Source organism: Calypte anna, chromosome 2, assembly GCF_003957555.1.
Source record: "Calypte anna isolate BGI_N300 chromosome 2, bCalAnn1_v1.p, whole genome shotgun sequence".
Lineage (NCBI taxonomy): Eukaryota > Metazoa > Chordata > Aves > Apodiformes > Trochilidae > Calypte > Calypte anna.
Genome location: NC_044245.1, coordinates 149,277,051 through 149,295,784, shown reverse-complemented (window position 1 = coordinate 149,295,784; position 18,734 = coordinate 149,277,051). Strand labels below are relative to the sequence as shown.

Sequence of the window (18,734 nt, the reverse complement as noted above, 5' to 3'; positions counted from 1 at the left end):
GTGCCACTGACCTAAAGGATTTTCATGATTCTTGAGAATTTTTTTTTTTTTAAAGGCACATTGTATTGATTTTGTTGCTGGTTGGACAACTCTTGTCAAAGCAGAAGGCTGGTTGTTAAAATCCTTGGAGAAAAATGTTTTTAGCAGTGCTCACAAGAATCAACCAAGGGGTTTATGTCAATGCTGTAAGAAAGCAGAGGAGGGTTGAATGACCAAGTATATTCTGGGCTTCTTGTTTGGAATAGTCTGAGCCTGAATGAGAAAAGTAGAATTGAAGCAGATGGGGATTTAGGAAAAAAAGGATAATTATGATGTCTCTTGATGTCATCTCTGGGTCATTCCACCCTCCTTTTGGTCCCCTCTCAACTTCTTCTGCACCCTCAGCTTTCTTGCTTATGGAGCTATCTGAGGTGCAGAAAAGGCTTTGATGCTGTGCAAGCAATAACTAAAATATCTCTGTGTTATCAACACTGTTTTGGTCACAAATCCATGCTTTGGAATCATGGAAGCTATTCTGAAGAAATTTAACTCTACCAGGAACAAAACCTGGTAAAAAGTCTTTCTCCATCTTTCTTTTCACACTTTACATATCAAAGGCATAAATGGGGTCTCCCCAAAGCTTTCTCTTCCCCATCTTCTAAGCTCTGAGGGGTGCTTTGAGATCCATCCCTGCACAAAGATGAGTTAGCAAAGTCATTGATAAATAATCTCTCCACAATTTCTTTCTGAAAGGAAGGCAAATCCCAAGGATTTCTACCTTGTTTTGCTTCCTTCATAGCCTAACAACAGGTTTCTTATGTCAAAGTTAATAGTCCCCCATGACTGGGGAGCCCATTTGTGGAGCTGACGGCCCTTTTAATGTAATTTGGCCAGTCTAACAGGCAATTCTATGTAATTACAGCCCACAAAAATCACCCAGAGAGACAACTTAACATGCTACTATTTATTAACAATTGCTAACTATTCACTGGGTACTGAGCCTGCTCTCAAGATTCAAGGTGGCAATCTGCATTTAGCAAACAGCCCTGATGAAGCTCTCAGGGCAGAGCAGTGGTCACACAGCCACTCCATAATAGGAACTGTCAGGATAATTTCCTTCCTGCTAGCAGGGAATTACAGGAGTCAACAGGACTCATTCTCTACCTGCCAGGTGTCAACCCCACAGTCACTTTGCTGCTGCTCTTTCAACCACCAAACTGCACTCTCAGTGCCTCCATTTCTAACATGTTCTAAATGTTCTAACATTCAGAGAGAAATTTCAAGCTCAAATATTCACTGTGAGGATGCTGAGACCCTGGCACAGGTTGCCCAGGGAAGCTGTGGCTGCCTTATCCCTGGAATTGTACAAGACCAGGTTGGATGGGGCTTGGAGCAACCTGGTCTAGTGGGAGGTGTCCCTGCCCATGGCAGAGGGGTTGGGACTGGATGAGCTTTATGGTGCCTTCCAACTCAACCCTATCTGTGATTCTATGATTCTAAACTGCAAGCCAGGAGGCCAGGAGGGTTGGAGCAGGTTCATAATTATTCTAGGGACCAGTCTCCTCCAGTTGCCAAATACTTTCACTGAGTATTATCATGGAATATTGGTAATGGAAATAAATATTAATTAAAATGCACCACACACTGTTAAAATACACAAATCCCTCCTTCCCCTTTTCCAACTGAACTTTTCCTGGCCAAGCTACAGAAATTGCTTTTTGTGAGTAGCCATGAACCACTTCACATCCCTTCTTCCAGCTGCAGTTTGGGAATCAGTGTGCTGAGCATGGGGACAGAAAGCCAGGAGATGGAGGGGGGGGGGGAAGGTTTATTCCCAGGTTGCCCTCAGGTCAACTCTGTACAAATGGCTCCATCATTTCAGTCAATCTTTTTAAAGCCCTCTCAGCCAATCTGCTTTAGATGGCAAACACTGATCTTAACTTCTTAGGGGCCTATTTTGGCCCCTTGGAAATGGAAGGGAATAAATACTGCTCTCCATCTCTCTCCCAAAGCTTAATTCAGCTTCGATTTCTGATATGTGCAAATGCCTTAGGGAGTTCCTAGGGCTACATCAAGACAATCAAAGACCAGGATCTCAATCTCTGCTGAGCAATATTAACATGGGGAGGGATGGAGAAGAGAGAGGAGAGAGCATTTGCCTTAACTGTTTGTGAGCTGGCCAGATGGTGTGTCTGGTTTTTACATCTTTGCTTTTCCTACAGATGGTAACACTTCATCTGTTTCAGCCTTGCCCTTGAAGAGAAAATAGAACTATTTTCCACAATAAAGCTGGTAATAACCAAAATAGCCCATTTCTGGTCACACACACTCCCTTCTGAGACACCAAACAGCAAATTTCTACCCCTCTCTGGCAGGGTTAGAAAATAAAATGGCCCAGGACTCACTCCATTGTCCTGAGTTGAAGTGACACAGCAAAGATAATATTCATACAAATTTATTGGTCAACATAGAAGGTTCTTGACCATACTGCCTGGTGGAACATTCCTGGACCATGCCATCCCCTGAACCACAGCTGGACATTGCTACTTAACACAAGCTAAGACACAGGCAGGGAGAATTATGACAATTAAAAAGCAGGCACAGGGCAGTGCTAGAGCTGCTTTTGCCATGGATATTATAATTATTATTATTATTATTACCATTACTAGCATTATTTTAGAGGAGGGACATATGCTCCAAATACAATAAAAATTAGTCTTCTTTACTGCCTTTTCCTGCCTGGAATTGTCTCTTCTGTGTACTACACAAAGGATAATAAATTCAAAGTCCATAACTCATTTACAAGCAGGTTCTTTCATTGCCATCTTGCCCTGGTTTCCCAAGTATGCCCTCATCTCTAGTAACTTCCCAGAGCACCTTGCAGGGAGATTTACACACAGTTAAAATAACTCCATGGCAGCCTGAGAATGGAAAAGGAGGGTGGAATCCAGACTGTGTTTACCCTGATTTAAGCAGTGTTTTGGTGCCATGCCAGGAGACAGCATTTCACCAAATTATTCCCAAACAGCCCGACGTTTGTTTGACTTCATCAATGTCAGGCTGAAGAGTGATGCCAGCCTGGCAGCTCTCCCCACAGCATGGCCAATGCTTATCTCTCCCATGCCTACACATCCTGCCCTTGGGAGAGACCTGGATGAGGAGTAAGGATGAGGCTATGATGCCTGGAAGAAGATTTCTGCCAAAGATGCTCCTATCATCCTGCTGCCACGGAAAACAAATCACAGAATCACACAGAATCACAGAATCACAGAATCCTAGGGGTTGGAAGGGACCTCGAAAGATCATCTAGTCCAACCCCCCCTGCCAGAGCAGGGCCACCTAGAGTACAATGCCTATCATCCTTTTCCCCTGCTAAAATCCTTGCTGGTTGAAGACCAGTCCTAAAAAAAAGCTTCATCCAAAGCTCTGAAGACCTCAGCAAAGACCACTCGAGCTCTTAAACTCTGATTTTATTCAATCCCTTTGCAGATGTGATTCCTGAATGACCCAAGCAGAGATTCTTACTTCTTACTGTTCAGCCACTGAGGAACCCTGCCCTGGTAATGGTTCCTGACCAAAAAACTTGAAGTAAAAGATGGTTCAACCAAAAAACTTGAAGTAAAAGATGTTTCCAGCTCATTACCAGTCCTCAGAGGCTTTCAGGAGCTCACTGGCTAAAGCTCACCTCCGAAAAAGGAGAAAAAGGGATTTCAGCCATTTAGCAGGTGATCTGGACACACTTATGATGACAATGACAGCTTTATTCCCATTGTAATCTGAAGAGCCCATGGGATCCAGCATGTTCCCACATGTGCAATCCACAGCTGGAGAGTTACAGGTGTTTATTCCCTCTGCATGGAACAGGGATCTCAAAGCAACACTCAAGGAATCAGCCTCTGGCCCTGATGCCCATCTCATTCATAGCTGAGTGATTGGGAAGCAAAAGTGTAACAGACCCTGGATTTACAGCTGTAGCAAATGATATAAACAAGACCAAAACTGTCCCCAGTAGTAGGATTTTCCCTGTCTGGGGAATGGCTGACATATTTGCTGTATTTAAAAGAGAAAAAAAAAAAAAAAAGGAACAATTTGTCATGAAAAATGAAAGCGTTGTGTTGCTTGTGGGAAAAGAGCAGAGTAATATTGATCTCACAGATTTATTGAATATATTCTGTTGATCCTTTGGGTTAGTAGGGCAGGCAGGTAGTCAGCCCTCGAGCTGCAGGCTGAATTTTGACTGATTATTTATACACACAGCAGCATCCTAGTTTCCTAACTGGAAACTTTTAACATTTAGAGAGAAATTTCAAGCTCACATATTCACTATGAGGATGCTGAGACCCTGGCACAGGTTGCCCAGAAAAGCTGTGGCTTCCCCATCCCTGGAATTGTACAAGACCAGGTTGGATGGGGCTTGGAGCAACCTGGTCTAGTGGGAGGTGTCCCTGCCTATGGCAGAGGGATTGGAACTGGATGAGCTTTATGGTGTCTTCCAACTCAACCCTTTCTGTGATTCTATGATTCTAAACTGCAAGCCTGACATTTTTTTTTACGTGCATGTTGCCCCTTTTTGCTTGAAGATTGCTGTTACTGCCAAAATCTTGCCAGCAGATTTGTTGACTCAGCTGTTCATAGATAAGGAAAGTATGAAAGGCACAAACCTTTCAGAAACTGCTTCAGTTTTGGTTTAAATTAGTAGATATTTATGTATAAAAAAAAAAAAAAAGACCAATAGTCAGTTCATTTCCATGTCTTACTCCATGGCAACTGAAGGGCAACCTTAGCCTTTGGCCAGAGCACAACAAGGCTCAGTGCTGAAGCAGCTTCTCAAAATTACCTAAAATAGGTTAAACACGGCCAAGTGCCGGGTCCTGCACTTTGGCCACAACAACCCCATGGGGAGCTCCAGGCTGGGCACAGAGTGGCTGAGAGCAGCCAGGCAGAAAGGGACCTGGGAGTCTGGATTGACAGGAAGCTGAACATGAGCCAGCAGTGTGCCCAGGTGGCCAAGAAGGCCAATGGCATCCTGGCCTGGATCCGGAACAGCGTGGCCAGCAGGTCCAGGGAAGGGACTCTGCTCCTGTACTCAGCCCTGGTGAGGCCACAGCTTGAGTCCTGTGTCCAGTTCTGGGCCCCTCAGTTGAGGAAGGAGATTGAGGTGCTGGAGCTGGTCCAAAGGAGGGCAACCAGGCTGGTGAAGGGACTCGAGCACAGACCCTATGAGGAGAGGCTGAGGGAGCTGGGGGTGTTGAGGCTGGAGAAGAGGAGGCTCAGGGGAGACCTCATCACTCTCTACAACTCCCTGAAAGGAGGTTGGAGCCAGGGGGGGGTTGGGCTCTTTTCCCAGGCAACTCTCAGCAAGACAAGAGGGCACGGTCTCAAGTTGTGCCAGGGGAGGTTTAGGCTGGATATCAGAAAGAATTTCTTTATGGAGAGGGTGATCAGACATTGGAATGGGCTGCCCAGGGAAGTAGTGGATTGTCCATGCCTGGAGGTTTTTAAGAAGAAACTGATGTGGCACTCAGTGCCATGGTCTGATAAGCACAGCAGTAGTGGATCAAGGGTTGGACTTGATGATCTCTGAGGTCCCTTCCAACCCAGACAATTCTATGATTCTATGATTCTATGATTCTATGATTCTATGAAAACTATGGAGATGGAGACAGGTGCAGAAGAAAGACAAGCAACACTGCTCCTTTCAAAATACTCTTCCAACACAATGTACTTAGTCCTCCAAGTGTTTTGAGAAGGAAAAGAATCTCAATTAGCACTAATGTGCTGATCCCCACCCCTGATGAGCTCAGGAAACTCAGCCTCCATCACCCACTTGTTACCATTTTCAAACCAGTGCCTTTGTGATATCTCCCACGCCGCCCTCTGCCTTGGGAGAAGCTCCTCAAAAAGGCACCTAGAAAGCTCTCCAGTGCTTTAAACCTCCTCTATAAAACCCAGCATGGTGCAATGCCTGCAAAACAATCCTGACAACAGCAGATGTGCCACGACTTAATGCGGATCACTATGACTAATGCCCTCGTGCTGTTTACATGGGCTCCCACTCCCACCCCTATCCGAGCATCCTTGTAGTCCAGCTGGGAATCTCAGCTGTCTTTCACTCCTCTTTCTGGGGAAAGGGCTTGTTCAGCACTGAGCAGGTTGTTGAAGACTTGCTCTGTAGCTAAGCTTCCCAAGGTGACCCAGCAGGCCAAGTAAGACCTCAGATTCCTCTGTCAAAAACTCACAACCAACCAGCTCCATTCTTCTACTCTTTTAAGATCAGTCCCCAGTATCCAAAATCCAGTTGAATTTGTTAGCTTTTTGGCTAAGGAAGGTTAAATAAGAAAACAAGACATGCTAATAGAAATCTTTAAATACAGTGTAAAAAGATGCTCTCAGATGACAGAGCTGATATGTATTTTTATTAAATAAATAGGCAACATCATTTACTACTGGATAAAGTGCAACAGGGTGAGGTAGCACAGGGATGTGAGCTAATAAATATCAGCTAGCAGTGGATCAGCAGCTACAGCTGGATATGGAAAGCAGGCAAGATTGGCTCTCCAGTTGTGGGCAGATCCTGTGATTTTTCCAAATACATACCCTAGCCCATCAGAGGTTCCCCATCTGCCTTCATCCTCCTCCTCCACCTCGTGGAATCACAGAACCATTTGGGTTGGAAGGGACTTTAAAGACCATCCAGTTCCAACCCCCCGCTTCCACTACACCCTGTTACACATAGCCCCATCCAACCTGGCCTTGACCTCCCAGTAACATGCTACATCTCTGCCACATTTCTCTCTTTTACATTCTCTCATTTACATACATTTCTCTCTTTTACAGCTACAAAGGTGTCACCTGGTTTACAGAATCACAGGCAAGAGGGTGGGAAAAGACCTGACAAGCTCAGCTCACCCACCTGCCTGCCTGAGAGCATCCAAACCATCCCCAGCCTGTTCAAGAAAACTTTTGCTGGTTGGGACTAGGTTCTCAGTGTTTGACTATCATCTCAGCCAGGAGGTTTTTCCCTTGTGCCTAAATTAACTCTCTCTTCCTGCAATTTGAGTCCAGCCCCCCAGGAGACCGAGAGAATCCCTCCCTTTCCACAGCTACTTTTCTACCTATTTGAAGGGTATCATCCTCATTTCCCTCATTTTTTTCTCATACCTGACAAAATATCATATAATATATATATATATGATATATATATGATATATAAAATACCTGACAAAAGAATCAGACCACCTCAAAGAGCTCACCTCAGCTCACCATTAGCTTGGAGCTACCACATCAAACATCTCTGACACATCATCCTCTCCCATGCTCCCATCCTGTACCAGTCATCCTGCTTGAACACGGAGCAGAGCATCCCAGAGAGGTCCCACTCACCCCATTTGTTCACACTTCTGGCCCTCAGCAGCTCAACTTTGCACATACTGAGTCTGACAGCTGCTTTTCTCATCTCTTAGGAAAGGGGGAAGCAGAAACTGGAAAGATCCTGGTGTCCTGGCTTAAATCTACACCTCCTTTAACAGAGCAGTAAGCTGTGGCTGGGTGATAGGGCAGCTGTCACACTTGCTAAGCTGCCTTCATGGCAAAAAGCCATTAAGCATTGCAGCTCAAAATAATCACCAAACCCCTCAGGAATGCCTGGACATGCAGTATTCCAGACGTGCATGGTGAGTTTTTAATTTCAGCTGAAGACAAGGGACTAAGCTCAGCCCCGGTGTGCTCCTGGGGTCACTTGGTTAATAATGCCAGCACTGCCCTTGCCTTTACACTGAAAGGTGAATTTGGCTTGATCTTACTCATGCTAGAAGCACTGAATCCCACAAAGGTTTTAAGCTCCCAGCCACCTGATCATCTTCCTCTCCCACATTTCCCTTCAGATGAAGAGATCCAGAGTGATGCAGCATTCGCCTGCAGAAGAGTCACTGCCAGGGCTGTGCGGAGCTCTCTGGCTCAGGCTCGTGGGGGAAGAGCTGCAGCCCCACGCTGCTGCAATCCCACTGCCTGGAGTTTTGTCAGGAGTTAAAAAGACCCGAGTGAATCCACAAAGATGGAGCAGAAACTCAGGGGAGGGAAGCTGTCAGGTCTGAGCATCTATCCAACTACCCACTGGCTCGACAGCCAGCTGAATAATCCGCAGACAGTTGCAAAGGAGGGGGGATGCTGGATGACTGTTTATTATGCTGAGCCAAATCCTCCTATTATTACCTTATGTGCTACCTGCCTTTTTTTTTTTTTTCAATATACTCAAGTGTTTTCTCTCCTAGAAGCACAGAACATCATCTCTGATTCCTTTCCTGGTTTTGTGTTCAAGCGCCACTTATTTGATGACGGGATACCCTCTTAGCTACCTCTGTGCAGTATCTAGCAGTGACAATCTCCACTCCCACCTCCCATTAAAATGACAAACCCAGGGTTTCTTTACTATCTGGCACCTGAAGAGCATAACAAGCTCTATCAGCAATCCCCTCCCTCTAAAAACCCAGCGTGCATCAACCATACCTGGTCTGATCCAAACTCAAATGAGACTCAGCCCAAATTCACTCTGCAATGCATCCTGAAAGCTTTCAGGTCAGTGATGAAGAAGCAATTGGTTAAAAGCAGGTGACTACCAGCAAAGTGACAATGGAGGAAGATAATTCAGTCTCCTCTGCTAAGAGGATATGTTGGAAAAAAGAGTCCAATTCTTTTAAGAGAGAACTAGACTGGGGGCTTGGAGCATTTGGCCATCTAAGGACATCACAGTCTGTCTTCTCTGCTTCCTAATCAGATGATGAGAGAGAGTGGAAGGGGAATCTGTCTGCCCAGCTGGTTTGTGCTCAGTCTTCTCCCTGCTATCCACACCTGCTGAAACTCAAGGAGACTGAACCAGATTTAGTGAAAAGAGCATCCCTGCTGAGCAAAGGAAAGACGAGCTTGTGATTTGCAGAATCACAGCCTGCTCCTACAGGCTGTGACAGACCCTGGGGAAAGGTACCCCTGAGAAAAGAAAATACAGCAGCTGCTCCTGCTGTGGAGCAGGAGGTTGGCAAAACTCAGAAATCCCCAGCAGCAGTTGCATCCCAGCCTCCCCCTACCCCAGCATGAAGCTCTTCTGAGACAGGCAGGAGTCCAGCTGGAGTGTCCGCTTTTCACTCCCAGTTTGGTTTCTCCATATCCAAGGAGAAACCAGTAATAACAGCACGAATCCCCAGGAAATTTTAGGAATCATTTCCAGTTCAAGAGCTCCACAGCTCAGCTCCTGAGAGACCTTCTACATCCTGGAGAGGAGAGGGTGATGGAAGGAAGAGGTGACAACAGCACAAGCACAGGAGGTTTTCAGAGGATCTGGACCTCAAAAACCCAAGTGTTTGCAGCTCAACAACATTCACCCTGGCACAGCTCTTGCTAACCAAGCAAACAGAGGCTCCTAATGCTCTGTCAGGGAAATTACAGCACTTGGAGCTTTCTCTAGCACCCTTCAGGCTTGAGGCAATGTGCAAATATGGACACACATAGACTGGGATGTCACCTCCAAGGGTGCTGCAGCTGGGAAAATGGAAAGAGAAGACAATGAAGTGATTAGCCCAAGGTCACAATTTCACTTGCAGGCACAGAAAAAGCTCTTAGCCTTGTAACTTAGCCAAGATTCCCAGATACACCAGTCTAATAAACTCTTCCCTAGGTCCTCTGTGCAAACTGGCAGTGGTTTCGATGCCTTAAGACTTCAATTTGGGCAAAACTGAAAATCCCCCTTCAGTAGAAAAGTCCAACTTTTGAATCAAAGTAAACATTGAAGGAGAAGCAGCATCCTGATTAACAAAAGATGAAAACTATTGCAAAGGTGAGAACTGGCTGTTCTTAAGGTAAGCAAAAGCTTTTGTTTTTATCCAGACTCCAAAGCTCACGTGCTAAGAGGTGACAGAATATAAATATTAAAATATTCATCTCCAAATAGAGTGCTCCAGTCTTATCTAAATGAAAGAGTGCTATAATTTCCCATCAAAATGTTGTCAGAAATGCTCCACCTGTGCAAAATATTTTAGTTCCTTAACACCAATATTTTTTTCCAGGTGAAAAGCATGCTTCTAGAAAACCTGAATCTGATCTCTATGCAAGTGAAACCACACAGAGTTTGAGGACCTTGAAAGAACCCACGCTGAGTTTGCACCACTCCCCATGAAGTACCCAGACCTCCCATATCAGGGAGCAATCTTTTTAAAAGGAAGATCTTCAAGATACTCCAAGATACTCAAGATCCTTAAAGAATTTGGTCTGTTTAGCATTGAGGAAGCTTACTACAATTTTCCAGTATTTAAAGGGGGACTACAAAGAAGATGGAGACTCCCTATTTACAAGGAGTCCCATGGACAAGACAAGGGGCAATGGGCACAAGTGGCTCCTGGAAGATTTTTCCCTCTGAGGACATTGGAATGGTCTCCCAGAGGAAGTGGTGGATTCCCCAACTTTGGAAAGCTTTGTCTCAGCTCGATGGGGTGCTGAGACATCTCATATAAGCAATAATATTGGAAGGGTTGGAGCAGATGATCCTTGAGGTCCCTTCCAACCTGACATTCTGTGATTCTGTGATACAGTGAGATCACACAGGACCTGCACGATGATTCCTTTCCCACAGCCTGCTCAGCCAAGATGTACACTGAAAACCTTCTCTCCATGCTTTGTTATTTCCCCAGGGTAAAAAGGATTTCTTCTCCTCTGCTGCACACGCAACGTTGGGATGTTCTCAGAGAAAAAAAATTTAAAAAAAAGCACAAAACCAAACAAAGAAACAAACAAAACCCAAAAAAAAACCCCAAAAATAAATGTTGTGATCTGACAGAGGAACTAAGAAGTTGTCACCATGAAAGGTGCCTGGCATTCATGCAAAGTGGAGATAACAGTGAGCAAAATCTCTTGGAACACTCCAGAATGTGACAGGGTCAGGGCTGCTCTCTGAGTACACTCACCAAGGCAAGCACTCAACTTGCCAGCACATTTCCAAGTCAGTTCTATAGTCTGCTTTGCTGCAATACACCCCCCAAAAATACAGAGGTGCTGGATGACCAGCTAACCATTTCCTTGCATGTTTTGGAGACAAGATGTTAAAAAAAAATTGGCAAGAAATTAAAATGCTCAACATCCACATAAGTTTTACCACCAGCACCTTGAATTCAGCCTTTAGTAACACCAGAAATCAGAGCAGAGCTCAGATGCCTGGTTCTGATCAGCCTTATCTCTGCAGATGAAGGTGCTAAGTATGGGGGAGAGGGCAGAGATACAGATTTGGGGTCTTACTATGGTCTTAACTGCTGCAAGAACCAAGCAGTAAACCTTGATTGATTTTCTAGGGGCAGAAGAGACAACATGACCCAACTCAAATAAGACACCCAAGAGTGAAAGGCTTTCCCATGCATCCTCAGGCTCTTGTTCTCCTTCCTTCCCATCTCCAACAAATTGCCAAGAGTACAAAAATACTGAAAAAAACCCAAACAAACATAACCACAAGACTCTTTTATCAGCCTGACCACTATTTGGAAAGGTATAGTTTGAACACTTGGCTTTGCATTTTTCTTTTGCCCTTGTTCTCCATTAGCACTGCTATTATACCCATGTCTCATCAGAACATGTCAATACCATTGCCCTACCAAGCTAGGAAAGGTATAAAACCAAACTAAAAAGGTGGCCCTAAAACCCTTGCCCATATTCTTCCATTTAAGAGGTTTTAGTCTTGCATGACAGTCAAACAACCATGCCAAACGTGTGATAAGTTTCCTCTTGTCTAATCCCAAAAAAGCAGAGTCCAAGGGAAATCAAAAAGCCAAATTTCAGCTCCTGCTTTTGAGCTGCTCCTGCACGGTTTAGGGATGTTTGTCTCCAAAACTAATTTCAAACCAGGCACTTTCAGCCCCTACCTTCATTGAAATCAAGAAAAACTGCTTTTTTTCCTTGCTGCATGAGCAACTCATCTGGGGAAACTCTGTCCTTGGTGAAGTCTGAATTGGCTGCTTGAGCAGCCACAGTCAGCCCCTACGAGTCTTTCCTGCAAAGAAGCAAAGAAGCTGTGCCCATCCCAGGGTTACAAATATTTCAACCTGCCAGGGCCAAAGATTCCAGAAAGGAGATTTATAGCAATAAATAATATTAATGACACAGGAGGACGGAGCTTCTTGTCCTGAGAGCTCCAAAGGCACATGAAAAACTGCACCATAAATGTCACCACCGCAGACACCAACGATGACGAGATGCCACCTCTGGGGAAGGGAGGCAACGTTGGCTTGCTCAGAATGACACCCAGCCAGGAAATTGAGGTTGGTAACCTGAATGAACACCACTCTGAAGAATCAACAAATCTTTGGATTTTGCTTAGTGGGGAGATTCAGGAGGTAGCCAGGTCCCAACTTTCCACCCAGCAGGGCCAAAGGGCCCATCCTGATCCTCAGGAGGTGACATCAGGTTGGGAAAAAAATGAGTTTTGAAAATGTAACCCAAGCAGCAACCAGCGGAGATAGAAAGAGGATGAAGGAAGCAATTTTAGGTTTAAACCCCAAAGGACCAGCTGAGAGATTAGTTGCAGATATAATAAAACATGCCTGGGGGAAAGGAAGATGAATCCTCTAGCAGCCAAGCTTACTCTCAGATGAGAAAACACTTGCACAGATTATAAAGGGCTAACACCAACCCTGTGTTCACCAGATAACACTCCAAACACCTAGAGCTGGAGATGCAGCAGTCAAATTAACCATTTTTTTCCCCCTGGTTCCTTAGTTAACTACAACCAAGCTCTGTGGAAAAACAAAAACTTAGCCCTCCGTTAGAGAAACTTCCGCTTTAACCAAGCCAAAGATTCCTTTCTCTCTTCCCACACTGTCTGGTCCTCTGCCCACTTAGAGAAGAAAGATCAGCAGAGGACCTTCACCAGCTGCATACCTTGAGCTGGGTTCATTTCAGGCTTTGCCTTCAAAGTATTCCTGCAGCAGAAATCACAATTTATTCTCTCTGACCATCCAACCTCCCTCAACTTCGTCAGGCCTGGGTTGGTCAGTCCTTTTGGCCACCTTGAGAAGCATGGGTGCCACTCCTGGAAAGCACCAGCCCAGCAGGCTACCTCCTTCCCTGCTTGGCTTCAAACAGATCCCAGAATGCTTGGAGGGAAGGCAGGGAAGAAAGTAAGTGCAAGGATGGCAGCATCCATGCAACCAACTCCTCCCAGGCCTTGTCCAAGTGGGAACCCAGTCCTGGTCCTACTTTCAAGCATCCTTCAACCAGCACATCTCTGCCAAGAAAAGAAGTTGGGTGCCTCTCTCAAGAGATGATGTTTTTAGAGACCAAGGGCAGCTCTACCCAACACCTCAAAGCCCATTTCACAGCTCTGGGCCTGAATGGGGCCTGGCCAAACACAACCAACACTGTTTCTTTAAAACCACTTCAGTGCAGATGTTGTTTCCATGGTAACTAGTGGACCAAATACATTAGTGTTTCTAATAATAAACCAAACCTTCATCTTGGAAAATGTGATCCCCCCTCCCCTTTACCATCATCACCCTTCCTTTCTTCCTTTCCCCTCCCCTTTTGCTGAATTAAGCCAGCGTTTAACAAGCAAGGCATAATTAGTAAATAATTGCAAGGGCCCAGTAACACCCAGTGCCCAAGCAGATGGAGAAGCACTAGGTGGAGGGGAGAAGAACAGAGGGGGGTTTGCTCCACGAATCTGGGAACTATCCAAAAAAGGGATGAACTACTTAAAAAAAAAAAAATCGAAAAATAGCAAGGTGGAAGAGAGGAGCCAGAGAAGCTGCTTTTGACCACCCTGGTGTTGTCTTTGTTGTGCTGGCACCCATCCCACTCTCTGACTGAGGGTGCAGACGCCCAGCGATAATTTCTAGGAATCTTGCACTTTTTTTTTTTCCTTACTTTTTTTTCTTTCTTTCTTTCTTTCTTTTCAGAGGCCCCGGCTGAGACGCGGCACTGGCTTTGTGTCACCAAGAGTGGCCCAAAAACTTCACAACTCCTCTCCTCCACTATCCCTCCACTATCCCAACCCACCCAGGGTCTCCCCACCCTCCACCCCCCAAAGAAAAAAAAAAAAAAAAAAAAGAAGGAAAAAAGTGTGGAGTAGCAAGAAGGACCCTGAGGCAAGGAGAGGGGACACAAACGACATGCAGAGCCACGGAGGAGGCTTAGGGTGGTTCTTCTCCCCTGCCTATTCCCCCACCCCCCCAAATAATAAATTAAATAAGACACGTGGGAAGATTTCACGCGTGGGGAGCCCACCAGAGTGAACACGAGGTTGGTTACCCCCCCACGTTTAGTGGCTTTTATATCCAAAAGCCCAGCGCAGGGATGCAGGGAGGGATGGAAGGAAGGAAGGAGGGGAAGCAGCACAGTGCGCGTCCCCCTCCCCAAAACTGCGGTCGGGGTTAAGGTTGGGGAAGAGGGGGGGGGGGGGGGGGGGGGGGGAAGAAGAAGGGGAGAAGAAGGGCGGCGGTGAAGGGGGGGAGGGTGCTGCAAAACCTCACGCTGTGTCGCCACGGTCCCGGCGACACCGGACTGCAGCAGGGCTCGGGGTTGTCCCCAGCGCCCCTTGGCTCAGGTCCGCGATACCCAAAACGCCGCCCGAGGAGGATGCTCCGCTCTATCCCGGGAGCATCCCCCATCCCTCCCTCTTTATTTTCCCCTTCTACCCCGTGTGTGTGTGTGTGTGTGTGTGTGTGTCCCTTCCTCCTCCTCCTCCTCCTCACTGCTCCTCCCTCCGGAGGGACTCACCATGTCGGGGCTGAGCTGGGCTAAGATGGCGAAGGCGGAGAGCCGGTCACACAGACACTTGGTCCGGGAGGCGTCGAGCGGGACCGTTCGGCAGCCGCGCCAGGACCAGGCACCGGGCGGGGAGGCGGAGGCGGAGGCTCTGCTGGAGGGAGGGACGGGGCGGTGGAGCGGGGAGAGAGGGAGAGGAGCGGCCGTCAGGGCGGGGAGAGGGCATCGCGTCCCCCGCTGCATCCACACCTCCCCTTCCCCCTTCATCCCTCCCCCAACACCCCCTCCGGCCACCCCTAAACTCCATCCCATCATCACAATCCGGACCGGGATCTTCTGGGTCTGAGCCTGGGGCTGGTCCTCCCCCCTCTCCGTCCCCTTTCGACATCCCACTCTCCCCGTATACACCCCCCATAAGCCCGTAGCCCATGTACACGGAACCATACAGTCCCACACCCACACTATAAGGATGTATAACCCTATAGCCCTGCCCCACAAATCCCTTATACACTTCCTATAGCCCTCTCCACACCCCCTTCCCTCACTACATGGATGCATACACCCCATACACCCTATATAAGGATGCATAACCCTATAGCCCTGCCCCACAGATCCACTGTGCACTTTCTATAGCCCTCTCCCACCCACCCCCACTACCTGGACGCATAACCCCATAACCCTATGACATACACCCTATATAAGAATCCATAACCCTATAGCCCTGCCCAACCCTATAGCCCTGCCCCACAAATCTCCTGTGCACTTCCTATAGCCCTCTCCCACCCACCCCCACTACCTGGATGCATGACCCCATAGCCCTATGACATAAACCCCATATAAGAATGCATAACCCTATAGCCCCATAAATCCCACAGACACCTCCCTGGCCCTATAGCCCTGCCCCAAATGTCCCATATGTGGATGCATAACACTAAAGACCCATACCACAGACCTTCTAAACACCTTCCTGCTCCCCATAGCCCTGCCCCACACCCCACATACCTTCCCTCCACCCCATATAAACATATCCTCCTCATCTCACACCCTTCCCTCCATACAGACCTCCCCCAGCCAAGAATCCCTACAAGGGTAATTCACCCAGACTAGTTACCCTCCCTCACACCTCCCCTAATTTTTTCCACCTTCCTACAAGCCCTCCCAGTTGTTCCACAGATGCTTTCCCCCACCCCAAGCTTTCCCTCCCCAGTCTCCGTCCACTCCCAAAGATTTCTGGAATCAGGATCTCCATAGACCATAACAGGACCTCCCTGAGACGTCTCCCCCCCCCCTAAAACTCTGGGCAGTTCATGATCTCATGGCCAGAGGGATCTCAAGAGATGGAGAGTCCTTGCTTTTTCAGGGCATCTTTTCAGGTTGGAAAAGAGCAGGAGAATGGGAAAGAGGTCTTAGGTGGGAAAGATCCCATGGGAAAAGCTTAACTGGGAAATGTTATTTCAAACCCCATCTCCATGTCAGCACAAATGGCTAAGCTCTGCTTCACATCCTGGGATGCAGCCATCACCCCATAAAAAGTGCAACCATTTTCCACCCATTGCTTCTGTGTCATGTCCAGACCACTCTCCTGAAACCTGGCCACCCACAGGGTGCCAATCTGGAGACCAAGGTTGGAGAGATGCAATGGAGGAGGAGAAGGTCAGAATCCATGCAGAAAACCTGGGCTTCACTGGAAGCCTGGGACAAGGTGTGGAGGCAGAGCAAAAGGGCCATAAACTCTCACTGGAGGAACAAGGGGTGTAAGTTGTTTGCTCTCCTCATCTGAGCAGCCTCAGAGGAGCAGACCTAGGCAAAAATGCCAGCAGCGTCCTCAAGGCAGCTCCAGATGGAGCCAAGCTGCTCAGCAGCCTGAGGTGCATCACAGATGGCCTGGACTTCTCCTTACTGCTGACTCCAGCAGAGATTTATGAGTTGCAAAGTTTTTTGCAGGTCTTGACTGACCCATCCCTCCTGCAAGCACAGAGCCTCCTTTCACCTCCCTCAATCACTCTACAAGAAATGGGCTGGGTACCACCAGGACACCAGAGCATCAGCTCATGCTGTGGATTCTGGTGTGATTATCCACTTGGATCCACTTTAACACAGGGCACTGAACCTTCCTGAATTATCAGTGTGTTGAATTAAATCAGTTTTCAAAAGGAAATGGAATAAAATAAAATTAATTTAAGTGAAATGATATTAAATGAAATTAAAATAAAACAAACCACTAAAATAAATCCAAACTAATTTTACTCAGCAGCACACAATCCAGAAGAAGGTTGGTTTTGTTTATTTCTTTTTTTTTTCCTGACCTCCAGCCAGGCCTTTCTAAATATCTGGACCTTCCTTCATGTCCCTCCAGCTGATGGGACATAAATCTGCCTCCCCTTCACATCCTCTACACTGAATTAAATCACATTTTCTCTTGGAGACCCTCAGAATCAGGCATCATTCTCTGGTCTTTTCCATCCACCTTCTGCAATTCCCCAACACCCTTCTTGGAAAGGACTGAGAGATCTCAGAGTGAATATGACTTTTCCATGCTTCCCTATATATACCACCTATATTTCCAAGAAGTATATAAGCCACTCATTCTGTTTATTCATGGTCACCCAGACAGAAGTGTTATTTAAGATGTGTACAAATAATAATAAATACTCAGACTCCACCAGCCAGTTAGATATTCCCCTACAAAGGATTCATTCAGCTTGACAAGATCTATTTTCCAGAAGTTGATTGCTATTATTTTCTCTCTTTTAATGAGTCTGCTATTATTCAATTATAATCATAATATTACCCACAATTTTTTTTTTTTTTGGATCCCCTTATCAGCTGCTGTATTCCTGTGCCTAAAAGATGTGAGACAGAGGTGCTTACAGACACATTCACCCCTCTCCAGATTTTGGGAGCATTTCCACCCCTCTTCTGCTAAAGAGCAATGAGCCCCAGTTAACCTCAGCCTCCTCTTTTAAAACCCTTGCAAGCAAAATGACTCTGGGTTTTTTTTTCTCTTAAAAATGTCTCACTTTATTGGATGATGTATAGCATGTTTTCTAGCTGCTGGGGTAATGAAAAGTATTTCATTAGCCTGTGATGGGGATTAAGTAACCAGGCTCTCTTCCAATTACAGAATACAGGCATTTGTTGAAATCTCTGCATTATTATAAATAAATCTGTCATTTCAAGCTAGTAACAAACCAATGCCATTAGGAATTAGTTTGAGTTTAGTAAAACTTTTCTTTTTTATTCATTTTAGCCATCCTGAACAATACAATTCTTGCATACTTCTTTTTTTTCTTCTTTTTTTTTTCTAGGTTTTAATTCAAATTGCTTGCTATCAATTTATCCTTTGTCAGTATCTCTTTTCAAACCAGACTGATGGTTTTTTTTGTAGGTAATGGTTTATTTGTCTTTGCTTGAGTGCAAAGAGAAATTATCTTTTTTTTTTTCTTTTTGACTTCTTTTTGACTTTTTTTCTTTTTTTTGTGGTTGGCTTTTTTTTTATTAGTTGTTTTTTTTTGTTTGTTTGCTTCTTTGCTTTTCTTCAGTTACTTGTCTTTTTTTTTTGTTTGTTTGGTGGTTTTTGGTTTTTTTCAGTTGTTTTCATTGATGGGTTTGCAGATACCTAGAAAATTGCTCTTAAAAGGGCCCCTAGTTATCCTTAACTTTTTTGCTTGTTTGTTTGAGCAGGATTTCACAGCAAATAGCCATGCTCAAAGTTATCATTCTGAAAGCAGCAAATACATGTACATTGACATTTCTGTACACCTCCTGCCCCCAAGCTGTTTGAACTCTCTTGAAATGTGTGAATACAATTGCCTGAACATCACTTTCAATCCTCAAACTCTGGCTTTACTCATTTACCAGACCAGGACAGATCTGGGCCATGCATCAACAGAAGTAACCAAAAAAAAAAAAAACAAGAAAAAAAAAGGAAAAAAAAGGAATCAAGGAGCCTACTAAACCAAGAAACCCCAGGGAAGGGATCAGAAAACAAATAACACTCCCTAGACACTCAGCCTGATCTC

General features: G+C 45.9%; 1 protein-coding gene across 1 annotated transcript in view; it reads right to left on the bottom strand.

Moving 5' to 3' along the window:
• The window catches only part of ADGRB1 (adhesion G protein-coupled receptor B1), a 223,264-nt gene that overhangs the window by 76,454 nt on the left and 128,076 nt on the right, over positions 1 to 18,734 (bottom strand). Inside the window, exon 17 of the mRNA XM_030445190.1 lies at positions 14,725 to 14,866. Within this exon, the coding sequence (XP_030301050.1) occupies positions 14,725 to 14,866 (142 nt within the window). The remainder of the gene's footprint in view (positions 1 to 14,724; positions 14,867 to 18,734) is intronic.